At 43.0% G+C, this 15382-nt stretch overlaps 1 protein-coding gene across 1 annotated transcript in view; it reads left to right on the plus strand.

Moving 5' to 3' along the window:
- mindy3 (MINDY lysine 48 deubiquitinase 3) overlaps positions 1-15020 on the plus strand; it is a 65009-nt gene extending 49989 nt beyond the window's left edge. Inside the window, 4 exon segments of the mRNA XM_034174929.1 lie at positions 6636-6723; positions 9521-9575; positions 9578-9591; positions 14115-15020. Coding sequence (XP_034030820.1) covers positions 6636-6723; positions 9521-9575; positions 9578-9591; positions 14115-14264 — 307 coding nt within the window. The 3' untranslated portion in view covers positions 14265-15020.
- The last annotated feature ends 362 nt before the right edge of the window (positions 15021-15382 follow it).

Here is a 15382-nt window from a genome sequence, read left to right on the forward strand (position 1 = left end):
ACTTGATTTTCTTGACTTATTCCGATGAGGAACATGAGCTTCAAGCAGATGTTTTGTTACCATATTTGGTTAATTCAGAGCGTTTCTGAATGCAAATGACCATGAACGTGCACAAGCATGTGCTTTAGTACATGTAGATTTTATCAGCAGCTGATACTTACTGATGTGTGTAGACCTGATCTGGCAACTTGCTTCTGATGGATTGTTTGTTGCTGTGACGCCACTCTGAACTTTTCACGGCTGTATACGCTTCTTTTATTTCTGTTTAGCACTCTTCTGGTTATTAATTGTATCTACTCTGAACGTTATTTAACAACAGTCCTGTTGTGAATCGCTAGCAGTTAGCATTCGCTAGTGGTTAGCTTTCACTAGCTAGGTCGACCCCTCCCCTCTCCCTTGTTACTTTTATAGCTGTTTCTTTTCTACCCGTTTAATACTACTGTTCGTTTTTCAGTTGAACTGCTGTGAATTTTAAGTAATTATTTTACTCCTGTGTAAAATCTTAGGAACAGCTAGCATTTTCACTAGCAGTTAGCTTGCGTTAGCTATTTCGGACCCCCGTCATCATTTTTTCATTTCATTTTTTTTACACTCCTGTTAGTTAATTTACTGTTTAGTGTATTTTATAGCTGCTGCTTTTTTACGTGTTTAATACTTCTATTAGTTTTTCAGTGTAACTGCTGTGAATTTTAATTCATTTATTTGCATCTGTGTGAGTCTTAGGAGTGGTTAGCTTATCCATTATTGGTTAGCTCGTGTTTGCTTGGCTACATTCTTGAATTTCTTAGTGCAAAAAGTACACTACTAATTCTACTTTACACCCTCCGTAAATCCTGTGCGATGTTGGAAGATAGGGTGGCTCTTTTAGAGAGCCGTGTCCGTAAGTTAGAGCAGCTTCTTAGCACAGTGGAGTTAGATGTTACGGGCACTCCAGATGAGGTTAGTGTTGGGCCGGCTAGAGAGCCCATTAGCATCAGCTTAGAAACGCCGGCTGTGGAGGACGGCTTTCGGACTGTGGCTAGGCGGAGGAAGCCCCGTACGGCTTGGTGCCCGGTTGTGGCACCCCAATCACACTCGCCAGTGCGAACTGTGAATCGGTTCTCCCCCTTGGATTTGCCAGATGTGAATTCTCTGAGCCCACAAGTGACTTCCACTCCTGTCTCCAGGCCGAAACACCGGACTTTAGTGATAGGGGATTCTATCACCCGCAAACTCAGGTTACAGACGCCAACTGACGTTAAATGTATTCCTGGGGCCAGAGCTCCTGACATTGCATCTCTTCTTAGGGTGATGACACTGCAGAAGGGAAGACAGACGAAGGAACATGACATGAGATATAGTCACATAGTTATTCACGTTGGCTCCAATGATATCAGGATGAAGCACTCAGAGGTCACAAAAATGGACATAGAGAGGACATGTGACCTTGCAGAAAGATGTGTTGGCACCGATTAATAGTCTCTGGTCCCCTCCCCTCCCGCGGTACTGATGAGGCGTTTAACAGGCTGACATCGTTAAATAGGTGGCTGGCGCAGTTTTGTAGACAGCAAGGTTTTAGCTTTATTGATAACTGGCCTTCGTTCTGGGGCCGCCGTGGCTTGCTGATGCCGGACGGCCTCCACCCTACTGTGGAAGGTGCCGCCATCTTGTCTGCGAACATAGATAGAGCTCTACAGGGAGGGTAACATTAGGAATCTACAGCAGGCCACAGAGCAGGTGATTAGAGACCCTGCAAGGCTTATGACAAATGTGGATGTGGAATCCATTAGCTTAGCGGGGAATTTAGTGCAGAAAATCCACTATGGTGATAGTGCAGTTTATTTGCCAGGGAGGGAATTTCAACAACTTGAGACTGTGGCCTGCGTCTGTAGTCATGTCCATAAAAATCATAGAGGGATATGCTTTCCAAACTTAATACCCATTACTATATTGGATGATGTTGAAATTGAGGATGGCCCAGTGGTTGTTCCAGCAATAGCAAAGATTTCGTGTCTACTACCTACAACGCATGTGGAATGTCTTAAACCTAAACCTACTTCTAGGCATCTTATATATGCTACTCTGGAACCACCCCTAAACCCAAACAGTTCAACTGTCAACCCCACTGAGGTCCTTAGACTGGGTCTCATTAACATAAGATCACGGTCCTCAAAATCATTGTTGATCAGTGATCTAATTATTGATCATCACTTAGATATGATTGGGCTATGTGAAACCTGGCTTAAACCTACAGCTGTCCTCCCCTTAAATGAGGCCTGCCCACCACATATACATTTAGTCACGTCCCTTGTGATGCGAAGCAAGGCAGGGGTGTTGCTCGTATTTTAAATCTAGTTTTAGCTTATTAGCTGTTGGGGGTTACAAATATCACTCATTGAGCATCTGATTCTCTGCTCTGCTCAGATGATTACACTTGCCAAGGGCAGAAGAATAAAAATCAGATCGTATTATTTGTCACTGTAGATAGGCCTCCGGGCCCATATTCTGAATTCTTAGATGAATTTGGTGCGTACATCTCTAACTTGTCAACTAGTGTAGATAGCATTCTGATCATTGGTGACTTTAACATTCATATAAATAGCCTTCTGATCCCCTCTGCAAATCATTTATTGGAATTGTGGATGCATTAGGATTTCGGTAATGCATTCGGGATTGACGCACATAGTGGGAAATACCCTGGATCTGGTTCTCGCACGTGGTATTGCTGTCACGAATATTGACATCATGCCTCTTACATCAACAACAACTACAAATTTATTTACAAATATTTCAAAGAAAGACATTTGATTTACATTTCAATTCACCATCAGTGGTGTCTGATCACTCACTTATTAAGTTTACAGTTTCGCTGCCGTGTTTAGTGGAACAACAATCTTATATATCATTACAGCGATGCATCAACTCCTCAACTAAGACTGAACTCGAAGCTAGACTGCCTGATGTCTTAGCTTCACATTTGACAAATACCCAGTCAGTAGACAGACTTGTGGATAGTTTAAACTCAGTGCTCAAAACTACACTCGACATGATTGCACCATCTGTGTTAAAGCCGCGCTCCCCCAAATCACAGTCACCTTGGTTCAGTGATTATCTGCGTGACCTCAAGCATAAAGCAAGAGGTCTAGAACGGAAATGGCGCTGTTCAAAATTAGAAGTATTTCACCTTGCATGGTGTGATGCTATCTTAGACTATAAGCATGCTTTATTGGCTACAAAGCGGACTTACTACTCTGATTTGATCAACAAAAACAAGCATAACTCAAAGTTCTTGTTCGACATGGTGGCAACACTTTTGCATGGACAACCACCTGTAGTTCGCTCTCCTTTTATAGCACAAGATTTCCTGGATTACTTTGAGAAGAAAATAGAAGACATCAGGTTAAACATATCCCGGCATGCCTTAATCCAGCCACTACACCCTGCTATTGATGTGGGCGCCACTACTGAGGTATTACCTAGATTTACAGAATTTGACAGTATCTCACTAGGCATGCTGACAAAACTCTTAATGTCAACAAAAAGCACAATCTGTTTATTGATCCTATACCAACAAAACTGTTTAAGGACCTGTGGCCCACTCTTGGGCCGACTGTGCTGGAAATTATTAATCTTTCTTTAACTTCTGGATCTGTTCCTAAATGTTTCAAATCTGCAGTGATTAAACCATTACTTAAGAACCTAATCTTGACCCTAGTATATTGACAAACTATCGGCCGATATCAAATCTATCATTTTTCTCTAAAATTCTGGAAAAAGTGGTGTCAAGGCAGCTTGTAGACTATTTTACTGAGAATAATCTCTTTGAGCCACTGCAGTCTACTTTTAGAAAATATCATTCCACAGAGACGGCTCTCACTAAAGTGGTGAATGAGCTTCTGCTTACAATGGATTCGGACACCACTATGGTTCTGTTGCTGTTAGATTTCAGTGCTGCATTTACAGTGGATCATCATATTCTACTTGATAGGCTGGAAAATCATTTTGGGATTACTGGGAGTGCCCTTGCATGGCTGACGTCATACTTCACCAGTCGTTCTCACTGTGTTGTGTACAGTAACACTACCTCTAACCTTAGTGACATGAAATTTAGGGTTCCACAGGGGTCTGTCTTTGGCCCCCTGCTTTTCTCCCTTTATATAGCACCTCTTGGGCACATATTGCGGCGTTTTGGGATTACCTTTCACTGCTATGCAGATGATACTCAGTTATACATGCCGATAACTGCTGGTAATCGCGTTCACCTAAAATCCTTAGAAGATTGCCTTGCAGCAGTGAGAAGTTGGATGTCTAGAAACTTCCTACTTTTAAACTCTGATAAGACTGAAATGATGGTTCTTGGTCCATTGAGACACCGGCATCAATTTGACCAGTTAACACTCAGCCTCGGCTCGTGTGTCATACATCACACTGACAAAGTGAGGAACCTTGGGGTAATTTTTGATCCTTTGTTGTCCTTTGGCCTCCACATTAGAAATATTACTAGGACTGCTTTCTTTCACCTGCGAAATATAGCAAAGATTCGTCCCATCCTGTCTCTGGCTGATGCTGAGACCCTGATCCATGCATTTATCTCTTCTAGACTGGACTTCTGCAATGTTCTGTTTTCTGGTGTTACCGCAGTCTAGCATTAGGGGTCTCCAATTGGTTCAAAATGCTGCAGCCAGACTTTTGACAACGAAGCAGAAAGTTCGACCACATACACCCATGTTGGCATCTCTTCACTGGCTTCCTATCCCAGTGAGATCAGATTTTAAGGTTCTGCTACTAACCTATAAAATTATTCATGGACTGGCACCTCCCTACCTAGCTGACCTAATTAAACCTTACGTACCGGCCCGGGCTTTACGTTCTCAGGGTGCAGGACTTCTTTGTGTCCCTAAGGTGAATAAGAAGTCTGCGGGTCACAGAGCTTTCTCTTATCGTGCCCCTTTTCTGTGGAATGATCTCCCTGCATCAATAAAACAGTCAGATTCTGTGGAGACTTTCAAGTCCAGACTTAAGATGCACTTATTTTCCCTTTCATATGGCTAGCATACTGGTACAGTTTTGTTTTAACGCTTTTTACTCTTTTAATTCATTTATTGGTAATTGGAGCGGGCTGCGGACTCAACTTTACCTAAATTCTGGGTCTTTTAGCGAAGTTCAGGGCTAGTGGCCGGCGATCACCTTAGTATTTCTCTGTTTTCTTGTTGTTTAATGCTGGTAATTATACAGTATTTTTTTGTCTTTCTGATGCCTGATTCTTTTTTTTTTTTTTTCTCTGTTTAAGGTGCAGCTCCATCCAGAGATGGAGTTGTGTTTGTGTTGGTGATCCTCCTGTTCTGTGCGCCAATAGCATTTCTTGTATATTTGTCCGTGAATTGTTCTGTAATTTATGTTTGTAGCATGGCCCAAGCAGAGGGTCACCCCTTTGAGTCTGGTCTGCTTGAGGTTTCTTCCTCAGAGGGAGTTTTTCCTTACCACTGTTGCTCTGGGGGTTGGTAAGGTTAGACCTTACCTGTGTGAAGCACTTTGAGGCAACTCTGTTGTGATTTGGCACTATATAAATGAAAAGAAATTGAAATTGAAATTGTGTGTATTAAAGGCATTGGCCTGTTTCATAAATAGCGTTACATATATATATATATATATATATATATATATACTTACAAACTGAATTTTGTTCATACAGCTGCATTTTCTGTGTACAGCTGGATAAATGAGGGAACTGGTGTGTGTCCAGTTGACACACACCAGCTTCCCTGTATCTGCCTGTGCTCTTGGACAAGAAACATCATCTTCATTGTTCCAGTCCACCCAGCTGTAAACGGGTACCTACCTCAAGAGGTTGATGAAGTAATTAATGTAGCTGGTGTGAAACACAAAATGGAAGCTACAGATCAGCCAACAAGCTACTTCAGCGCTGTGCCTCAAGTACCACACAAGCTTAATTAAATGTGATATACGTTTTCTAATTTTTTTTCCACACATCATCAGCTTATGTAAATACAGAATTCATATTAACACCTATAACAAACCAGCCCTCCCAGTCCCATCAACACATAGCTAATAATAGATAGTAATGTCATGTTGATCCTTGTGTGGGGATTTTTTCTTTTACTCACTGCATAACACTGTCAATAGAACAGCACATCTGATGTTATTAAGGAACTCAGAATCTGGTTTAATTCCATTTGAGGTCTTACATTTCAGCTACAACAAATCGTGGCTGGAAAACAATCACCACCCCCTTTCCTTGGATATAAAACTTACTTCTCTCCTTACTGCCTTAAAAGGGCAATCAAACTTTTTTTTAAATCTCTGTGAAATAATAACACTGATCTAATACATAGGAATGTCTGCAGAGTATATTTAGTTGCACCACGGTGTTCATGAAAGCATGCGTACACTCACCAGTGTAAGTGTAACTGTACACTGAGAGGTGACTATCGTAACCAGTACTCTGTTCCCAAAACAGAACTTCAGACTTGTGTTTGGTGCTACAAATCCTCCTGTGATTAGTTCTTGTATTTGATGCCTCATTTGTCCCGCTTGGTCTTGTCTTGTTCTTGCGATCTTTCTGACTCTCTTTTCCACTGCTTTCTGTTAATCTTCTTATTTTCTGTCTCTGCATGTCTTCCTTTTTGTTTTTTCAGCATCAGTCTAGTGAAGACAAAGTTGGATCCAGAGAGTTTGGGCATAATTCTTTTGGGCCCGTTCCTTCTGGAGTTCTTCCCTGATCAGGTGTGTATGTTGCGGTGTGCATCATCGCTCCTTATAAAGCAAATACAACACATATGTATATACAGTAGTGTTCAGAATAATAGTAGTGCTATGTGACTAAAAAGATTAATCCAAGCATTCATGATATGCACACTCTTAAGGCTATGAAATTGGGCTATTAGTAAAAAAAAAAAAAAAAAGTAGAAAAGGGGGTGTTCACAATAATAGTAGCATCTGCTGTTGATGCTACAAACTCAAAATTATTATGTTCAAACTGCTTTTTAGCATCCTGTGAATCACTAAACTAGTATTTAGTTGTATAACCACAGTTTTCATGATTTCTTCACATCTGTGAGGCATTAATTTTGTTGGTTTGGAACCAAGATTTGCTTGTTTACTAGTGTGCCTGGGGGTCATTGTCTTGTTGAAACACCCATTTCAAGGGCATGTCCTCTTCAGCATAAGGCAACATGATCTCTTCAAGTATTTTGACATATCCAAACTGAGCCATGATACCTGGTATATGATATATAGGCCCAACACCATAGTAGGAGAAACATGCCCATATCATGATGCAAGCACCACCATGCTTCACTGTCTTCACTGTGAACTGTGGCTTGACTTCAGAGTTTGGGGGTCGTCTCACAAACAAATATTCCTCCATTTCTCTTAGGCCAGTCGATGTGTTCTTTGGCAAATTGTAACTCTTCTGCACATGTCTTTATTTAACAGAGGGACTTTGCGGGGGATTCTTGCAAATAAATTAGCTTCACACAGTGCGTCTTCTAACTGTCACAGCACTTACAGGTAACTCCAGACTGTCTTTGATCATCCTGGAGCTGATCAATGGGTGAGCCTTTGCCATTCTGGTTATTCTTCTATCCATTTTGATGGTTGTTTTCCGTTTTCTTCCACGCATCTCTGGTGTTTTGTCCATTTTAAAACATTGGAGATCGTTGTAGATGAACAGCCTATAATTTTTTGCACATGTTTATAAGTTTTCCCCTCTCCAATCAACTTTTTAATCAAACTACGCTGTTCTTCTGAACAATGTCTTGAACGTCCCATTTTCCTCAGGCTTTCAAAGAGAAAAGCATGTTCAACAGGTGCTGGCTTCATCCTTAAATAGGGGACACCTGATTCACACCTGTTTGTTCCACAAAATTGACGAACTCACTGACTGAATGCCACACTACTATTATTGTGAACACCCCCTTTTCTACTTTTTTTTTACTAATAGTCCAATTTCATAGCCTTAAGAGTGTGCATATCAGGAATGCGTGGTCTTGTTGGATTTGTGAGAATCTACTGAATCTACTGGTACCTTGTTTCCCATGTAACAATAGGAAATATACTCAAAACCTGGATTAATCTTTTAGTCACATAGCACTACTATTATTCTGAACGCTACTGTATAAAACAGTTCAGGAACTATGCTTTTTTTATTATGGAATGATTCAGTGCAAATCATATCTGTGCAATGTGATGCACTCTATACCATTTTTTTTTATGTAGACTTTGATTTTCCAGTGCACAAAACTAGGAGCCTTCTTCAGGTTTTTGCTAGTATGTGCAGCAGATTGGTGCTGCCTCTGCTCACCAATTTGTTCACCACTGGGGCAGCACCACATGCAGAAGCAGAAAGTGAAGCATAAAAGAAGCACAATTCAGCTGTTGTTAATACTGTGTATCATAAATAGCATAGCGTAACTTTCCTGTTCTGAACTGGTATGACAGTATTAACAAATTGTGAACTGAAAGTAAGGTTATGTTTATCTGTGATATGGCCTGCCACTATTGGACATGTTGATTTTGTTTTTACCTCGCAGGAAGAGTTAATGTTCCTGCCACCAGTCTTGCTGGAGCCTTGCACTGACCTTTGACCTTTTATGAGAGTTTGAAGACACAGAAGTAGCAGTGAAACAACCTATTTATGACTTTATAACTGAGCCATCGACTGTGTATCACTGTAATCATATTTTTTTTTCCCTTAAAAATGATTTTCAGTTCATAATGGTTTAATTGGTTACACCCCCACATGTGACAAATAGTGTAGATGATGTCACACACTGAAACGGGCATATATAGCAAAACTGCCAAATAAAGTTCCTTGTCACTCACCCTTGTGACACTGATGTCTATTTCATGAGTATACGTGGAGTGCTATTTTAGTAAATCAAATGTTTTTATGCCAGATAAATTCTTGTGGTCTCTCATGTGAAATCCGTGCACGTGTGTGCAGCATCACGTGATGTTAGTGGCCCAGCAGCTCAGAGCAGTAAGATGCCTTTATGAGGCAAAACAAGTGAGGAAGACAGAGAGGAACTGTGTTAAAGTGATCAGGGCTTAAGGGACTCACGAGGGGAACGGCTCCATGCCGCAGAGAAATTATACTACCATTAGCCAACTGGACACGCACACTCACACAGACACAAATGTGTTTGGTGTGTGGGTTTTGATTTCATATGAAGGCATAGAAACACAAGAATCTGGACACGTCCTGAGACAGACAGAGCACCTAATAAGCATTCCGCACATTAAAACCAAGTGTTTTGGCTCAGAGTCATTGCGTGGTCGTTTTTGTATCATTGGCTGTTTTATTGTAATCGGAGTCAAGGTTTTCTTGAGTGCACAGATACACGTTTTTAAATTCAACACATGGGATTTTACATTAATACTTTGATTGCAGGCAGAAGTATGTTGCTCAGGACCTTCGGTTTGAATATGTTCTGGCTCAGAGAGTTTTACCTCCACCTCTGTCAGAGCCGTTAACCCGACTACTGCATTTTTTTCACTCTGTTCTTTGCCTGTACTTCAGGATTCAGGAATTCCAGACTCATTTCCCGTCTACCACTACAATGGACTCAAACAGTCCACCACAACGAGAAGGTGAGCATTCTTCAGGTTTTATTTTTTATTTTTTCATAGCCACTGATGGTTGTTGTACCTTTTTATTCTGTACATCTGTCCCTGGTGTGCCTCCTGTTTCCCGGTCTGCCTTTCTACACTCATACCACAGTGGCCACTCCAGTATAAACAGTAGCTGTTGTGAACATATTGACGTAACCATCCATCCTAAAACCCCGGCTTGCTGCCCAAGTCTAACCATCCTGCTGGCTTGAACGTCTTCCACGCCAGCACGAACCTTTCAATTCATTTATTTTAATTCATATACAGAGTTTATTTATATAACAGAGTTGCCTCAATGCGCTTCACACAGGTAAGGTCTAACCTTACCAACCCCCAGAGCAACAGTGGTAAGGAAAAACTCCCTCTGAGGAACAAACCTCAAGCAGACCAGACTCAAAGGGGTGACCATCTGCTTGGGCCATGCTACAAACATAAATTACAGAACAATTCACAGAACAATTCACAAGAAATGCTATTGGTGCACAGGACAGGAGGATCGCCAACACGAATACAACTCCCATCTCTGGATGGAGCTGCACCTTAAACAGAGAGAAAAAACAGAATCAGGCATCAGAAAGACAAAAAAATACTGTATAATTTGACAGCATTAAACAACAAGAAAAACAGAGAAATACTAAGGTGGATCGCCGCCGCTAGCCCTAAACTTCACTAAAAGACCCAGAATTTAGGTAAAGTTGAGGCTGCGGCCCGCTCCAATTACTAATAAATGAATTAAAAGAGTAAAAAGCGTAAAACAAAACTGTACCAGTATGCTAGCCATATGAAAGGCAAAATAAGTGTGTCTTAAGTCTGGACTTGAAAGTCTCCACAGAATCTGACTGTGTTATTGACGCAGGGAGATCATTCCACAGAACAGGGGCACGATAAGAGAAAGCTCTGTGACCCGCAGACTTCTTATTCACCTTAGGGACACATAGTAGTCCTGCACCCTGAGAACGTAAAGCCCGGGCCGGTACGTAAGGTTTAATTAGGTCAGCTAGGTAGGGAGGTGCCAGTCCATGAATAATTTTATAGGTTAGTAGCAGAACCTTAAAATCTGATCTCACTGGGACAGGAAGCCAGTGAAAGGGATGCCAACATGGGTGTAATGTGGTCGAACTTTCTGCTTCGTGTCAAAAGTCTGGCTGCAGCATTTTGAACAAATTGGAGACCCCTAATGCTAGACTGCAGTAAACCAGAAAATAGAACATTGCAGTAGTCCAATGTAGAAGAGATAAATGCATGGATCAGGGTCTCAGCATCAGCCAGAGACAGGATGGGACGAATCTTTGCTATATTTCGCAGGTGGAAGAAAGCAGTCCTAGTAATATTTCTAATGTGGAGGCCAAAGGACAACGAAGGATCAAAAATTACCCCAGGGTTCCTCACTTGGTCAGTGTGATGTATGACACACACTGTTTTTGTCGCTCCTTTCCCTGGGCTTTGTCAGCTCTGACTGCTGGAAAGTATCTGAGTCCTGCCCGTCCTACTGCTACAGCCCCCACCAGCGCCCTCTGACGTAGCTGAGACTCGGACCTGGCTGCACTCTACTTCCTGCCTGTTCGAACCTGAGTGCCTGCTCCTGCCACTTTTGGGTCTCTGGACTCTCTGTACTGTAGAGCTTCCCTGCGCAATACCAATACCTGTATGCAATACCATGAACTCTTCCGTCAGACTACTAACCGGGACCTGAATGATGTTGGTGGTGCTGTACAAGGCAGTGCTGCTCCAGCTGTGTGGCAAACCCAGCCATCTCCGTAAGTGGCTGGGTTTCCGTGGGAAACCCAGTCACTTACGGGATCATCACTTTATCAATATCCGTGTCGCTGTTTTTGGCACAGATCTCAGTCAGACGGTCTCCAGGACTCTTGTCTGGGGTGTTGAGGACATGCGGCCTCAGCAGTGACTTTAAAGTGGAGCTGATTGCGATCAGCAGCAGTTTGGCATGGAAGTCACAGGCAGTTTGCACAGTGAGGCCTTCACAAACCACGATGCGAGTGGCCAGAACCTGCTGCAGTGCCTGGTTCTGCCTCATGTACTCCTCGTGCAGCTTCTCCACCAGGTTGTGGACCATGGTGGGCTGGACTTGGAGCAAGACGTCTCACCAGTCATATCCTGTCACCATGCAGTACTCCAGCAGGAGCAGGAGGTGACGCAGTGTGGTGTTCATGTAAGTGGTGGTGTTCAATTTGGTCCAGAAAAAGGGAAAAAATAAGACCATAGACCCTCAGTAAGAGCATTGAAGGTGGGTCATGGCTGGGTCTTCAGCATGACAATGACCCCAAACGCACAGCCAGGGCAACTAAGGATGGACTCCGTAAGAAGCATTCAAGGTCCTGGAGTGGCTTGGCCAGTCTCCAGACCTGAACTCAGTAGAAAATCTTGGAGAGAGCTGAAACTCCAAACTTGAAAGATTTCGAGAAGCTCTGTATGGAGGAGTGGGACCAAAATCCCTGCTGCAGTGTGTGCAAACCTGGTGAAAAACGACAGGAAACGTTTGACCTCCGTAATTGCACCAAATGTACCAAATATTAACATTGATTTTCACAGGTGTTCAAATACTTATTTGCAGCAGTAACATACAAATAAATTATTAAAAAATCATACATTGTGATTACGGATTTTTTTTTTTTGATTATGTCTCTCACAGTGGACATGCACCTAAGATGAAAATTTCATACCCCTCCATGATTCTAAAGCGTAGTTTACACATAGACGATTTGTCGGTGGGCAGTACGTAGACCGAAGTTCGCAGGTAGTTCCGGCTATTTTCGCGGTGGAAAGGGGCGGAGCATTTCGCCAGCGCTTTGGCCGCCGTACTATCCGCAATTACGTGGATAAAATGCCGCTAAATCCACCAAATAAAGCAGCGTTTTGACGCCGTAGCATCCGGCACACGTCAGGCAACGGGGGGTTAATACCCAGTTTCTATCCTTTACAATCGCAGTGTTAAGACGCGCGTGAGAACGCGGTGTTCTGCTGCCGCCGATAATGCCCTGTAAACCGCTGGATTTATCCAGGCAAACCCTGCATTACTCCAGGGACTTTGCATATAGGCACCGCCCCCAGAGTATAATAGGCTGAAGCCTCTGTCACTTCAGAGGGAGGGAGATTGTCTGCCTCTGTCGCCGGTTAAAACGCCCTTGAGGGACGCCGATGTGGGCTCTATCGCCGTTTTAACACGCCGTTGATTAGGGATACAACGCCAGCCGCCAATTACGGCGGTGTAAACTGCGGCACTACAGGAAGGGGCAGGATGAAACGGTGATTAAAAAGTATCAAAAGCCGTTGTTCGCGTTGTCTCCGTCGTCATGCGAATTCTCCGGGAGCGCTCCCGGAATTATTCGACATGTTGAATAATTTTTTCGACGATTCCCGGTCAAGCCAGAACTAAGCCACACCCCCTAGTGCCGGCGTTAACAACGGCGTGTGATCCTTAAGACGGCCAAAAACCCTTCCGGGACGTTTCTGGGAGCTCTTACCGTCTATGTGTAAACGGGACTTAAGTGGAAGAACTTGCAAAATCGCAGGGAGTTCAAATACTTATTTTCCTCACTATATATATTTATATATATATATAGATTAACCTACCATACCTGGTTCTCAAGACCGAGCACCAAAGGGGCTCTACTCTATTCTATTCTACTCTTCTTTTTTAGATATTTAGATATACCTTAATATACACTAGTAGAGTTCTACTTTAGAATTAGAATATATTACAGAAGACATACCTTACTGAATTTTCATATACTAGGAACAGCCTTTTTTCCCACATCATGCCCCCTCTATTCCTGCAGTAAACTGCATTACGACACCCACCAATGTAATGGAGAACTTCGAAAAGGTTGTGCCCACGTCAACATCATTGTGTGGTCACAGAGTTACATAGTTGTAGAAGTATATATCGGGCTTTGGATTTTAAGGTACCACTCCGCAATGGACTTACAAAAAGAGTGACTCAACTTTTTAATCCACATAATGCTCAGTGCTTATTTAAAGCAGCCGTTTATTTATTTATTTATTTTTTCAGACAGAGTTTTGACCCGGCCATTAAATGAGAGGGGCCTGTATCCAAGGCTAGGTATACTTATGGTTGCATAACTGCAACATATCTGTCTCCTTATTGTGCTTTTTGTTATTTTTTTCATTGTTTTGTTTTGTTAATATGGCCAAAGCAGGTGGCCCACCCACTGAATCTGGTCTGATTTAGGTTTCTTCCTTTAGTCAAAAAAATCCTGTGGGAGTGTTTCTGTCGCACTCTTACCGATGTGCTTGCTCAGGCAGTAGGTGAAGTTAGACCTTAGTTGTGTGTAGCTCCTCGGGTTGACACAAGTTGTGATTTAGTGCTGGAATGTCTGAATTAGTAGATTTGAATTGAATTGAACTGTGTGTGTGTGTGTGTGTGTGTGTGTGTGTGTGTGGTGTGTGGTGTGTGTGTGTGTGTGTGTGTGTGTGTGTGTGTGTGTGTGTGTGTGTGTGTGTGTGTGTGTGTGTGGTATCAGGTGGAGTACGTGGAAGGGACCGCCTTGGTACTGGGCTTTGAGGACCCCATGGTTCGGACAGACGACACTCCAGTCAAGCGCTGCTTACAGACCAAATGGCCATACATCGAGCTGCTGTGGACCACTGACCGCTCCCCATCACTGAACTAGCGGCACCCGCTGAGTCTGTGTGTGTGGATCGTCCGCTACTGCCACTCTGCCCCCCTCCCCATACACACACCAACACCACCACTCAGTACACTCACACCCCCCCTCCTAAGGCCAGCATGTTGCCAGGACTGAGGCGCATACACACCACAGGCAAATGACAAATGGACAAATCGCACACGCTTTCTCAGACCCACACATTCCACTTGAATGCAAACCAACAAACTTATGTTTACCGATTATGCTGTTGTCTGTAACACATGGCTTGTAATTCCACACACAGGATGTTTTTCATGTGATTATTTGGAAAAGAAGGAATGACTCTTTATTTTTTCACAGTTCCGCTCTGTGTCGACACCTCTGCTACATTTTAGCAATAGATAGCGAGACACTGTTTAGAAAACAAACTGGTTTGGGCTCTGCAGTTTTTAGTGCACACACTGAGCCGCGAGTACAGCCAGTCGACTGTAAAAACACTACTGTTAACTCGAGCTGTGGGACTGTTTGAGGGAAGTCTACCAAAGCCCTTTCACATACGCGAACATGGAGACAGACTTGCACCGCAGCACTCAGTGTTTACAGCGTAAAGGGACCAACCCACGCGCAGAGATCTGGAGCTCTGAGCAGGAAGTTTCTTCAGTGTCACAGGCTTGAGTAGGTGCTGTACGCATCATGCACCACAACGAATGTTGGCTGATTGCTTGTGTATTTATTATTACACTTAAAGGCTCTGAATAAACACTTTTTGTTCAAACAATGTGTTTGAAGTTTGTCTGAGTGCCGTAAATATGATGTTGTGACCCAGAAAGATTTTATGGATTCACGAGGTCACTGAACTGTTAGAAGATGCCAATACCCTTGCAGCAGAACGAAGGTCCAAGTCTTTACTATCCTGGTGCATCCTATTTTACCTCCATATATTTGGGTGCTAGCCATTGCCCTAGTGTGATAACTCAATGTCTTTGGTACTGCGTCTCTTTGGAGGATCCCTTGTGGCGTTTGAAGGCTTTGTGTCAAAAGAGTGGTTACTCAGCTAGGGCGTATCACTTGTATTGTGACACAGTGTCAATGATAACATGTTGGCCAAGTGCTGGGTGGATCTGGGTGTGATCCAGCATGTA

This window comes from Thalassophryne amazonica, chromosome 7 (assembly GCF_902500255.1).
Source record: "Thalassophryne amazonica chromosome 7, fThaAma1.1, whole genome shotgun sequence".
Classification (NCBI taxonomy): Eukaryota; Metazoa; Chordata; class Actinopteri; order Batrachoidiformes; family Batrachoididae; genus Thalassophryne; species Thalassophryne amazonica.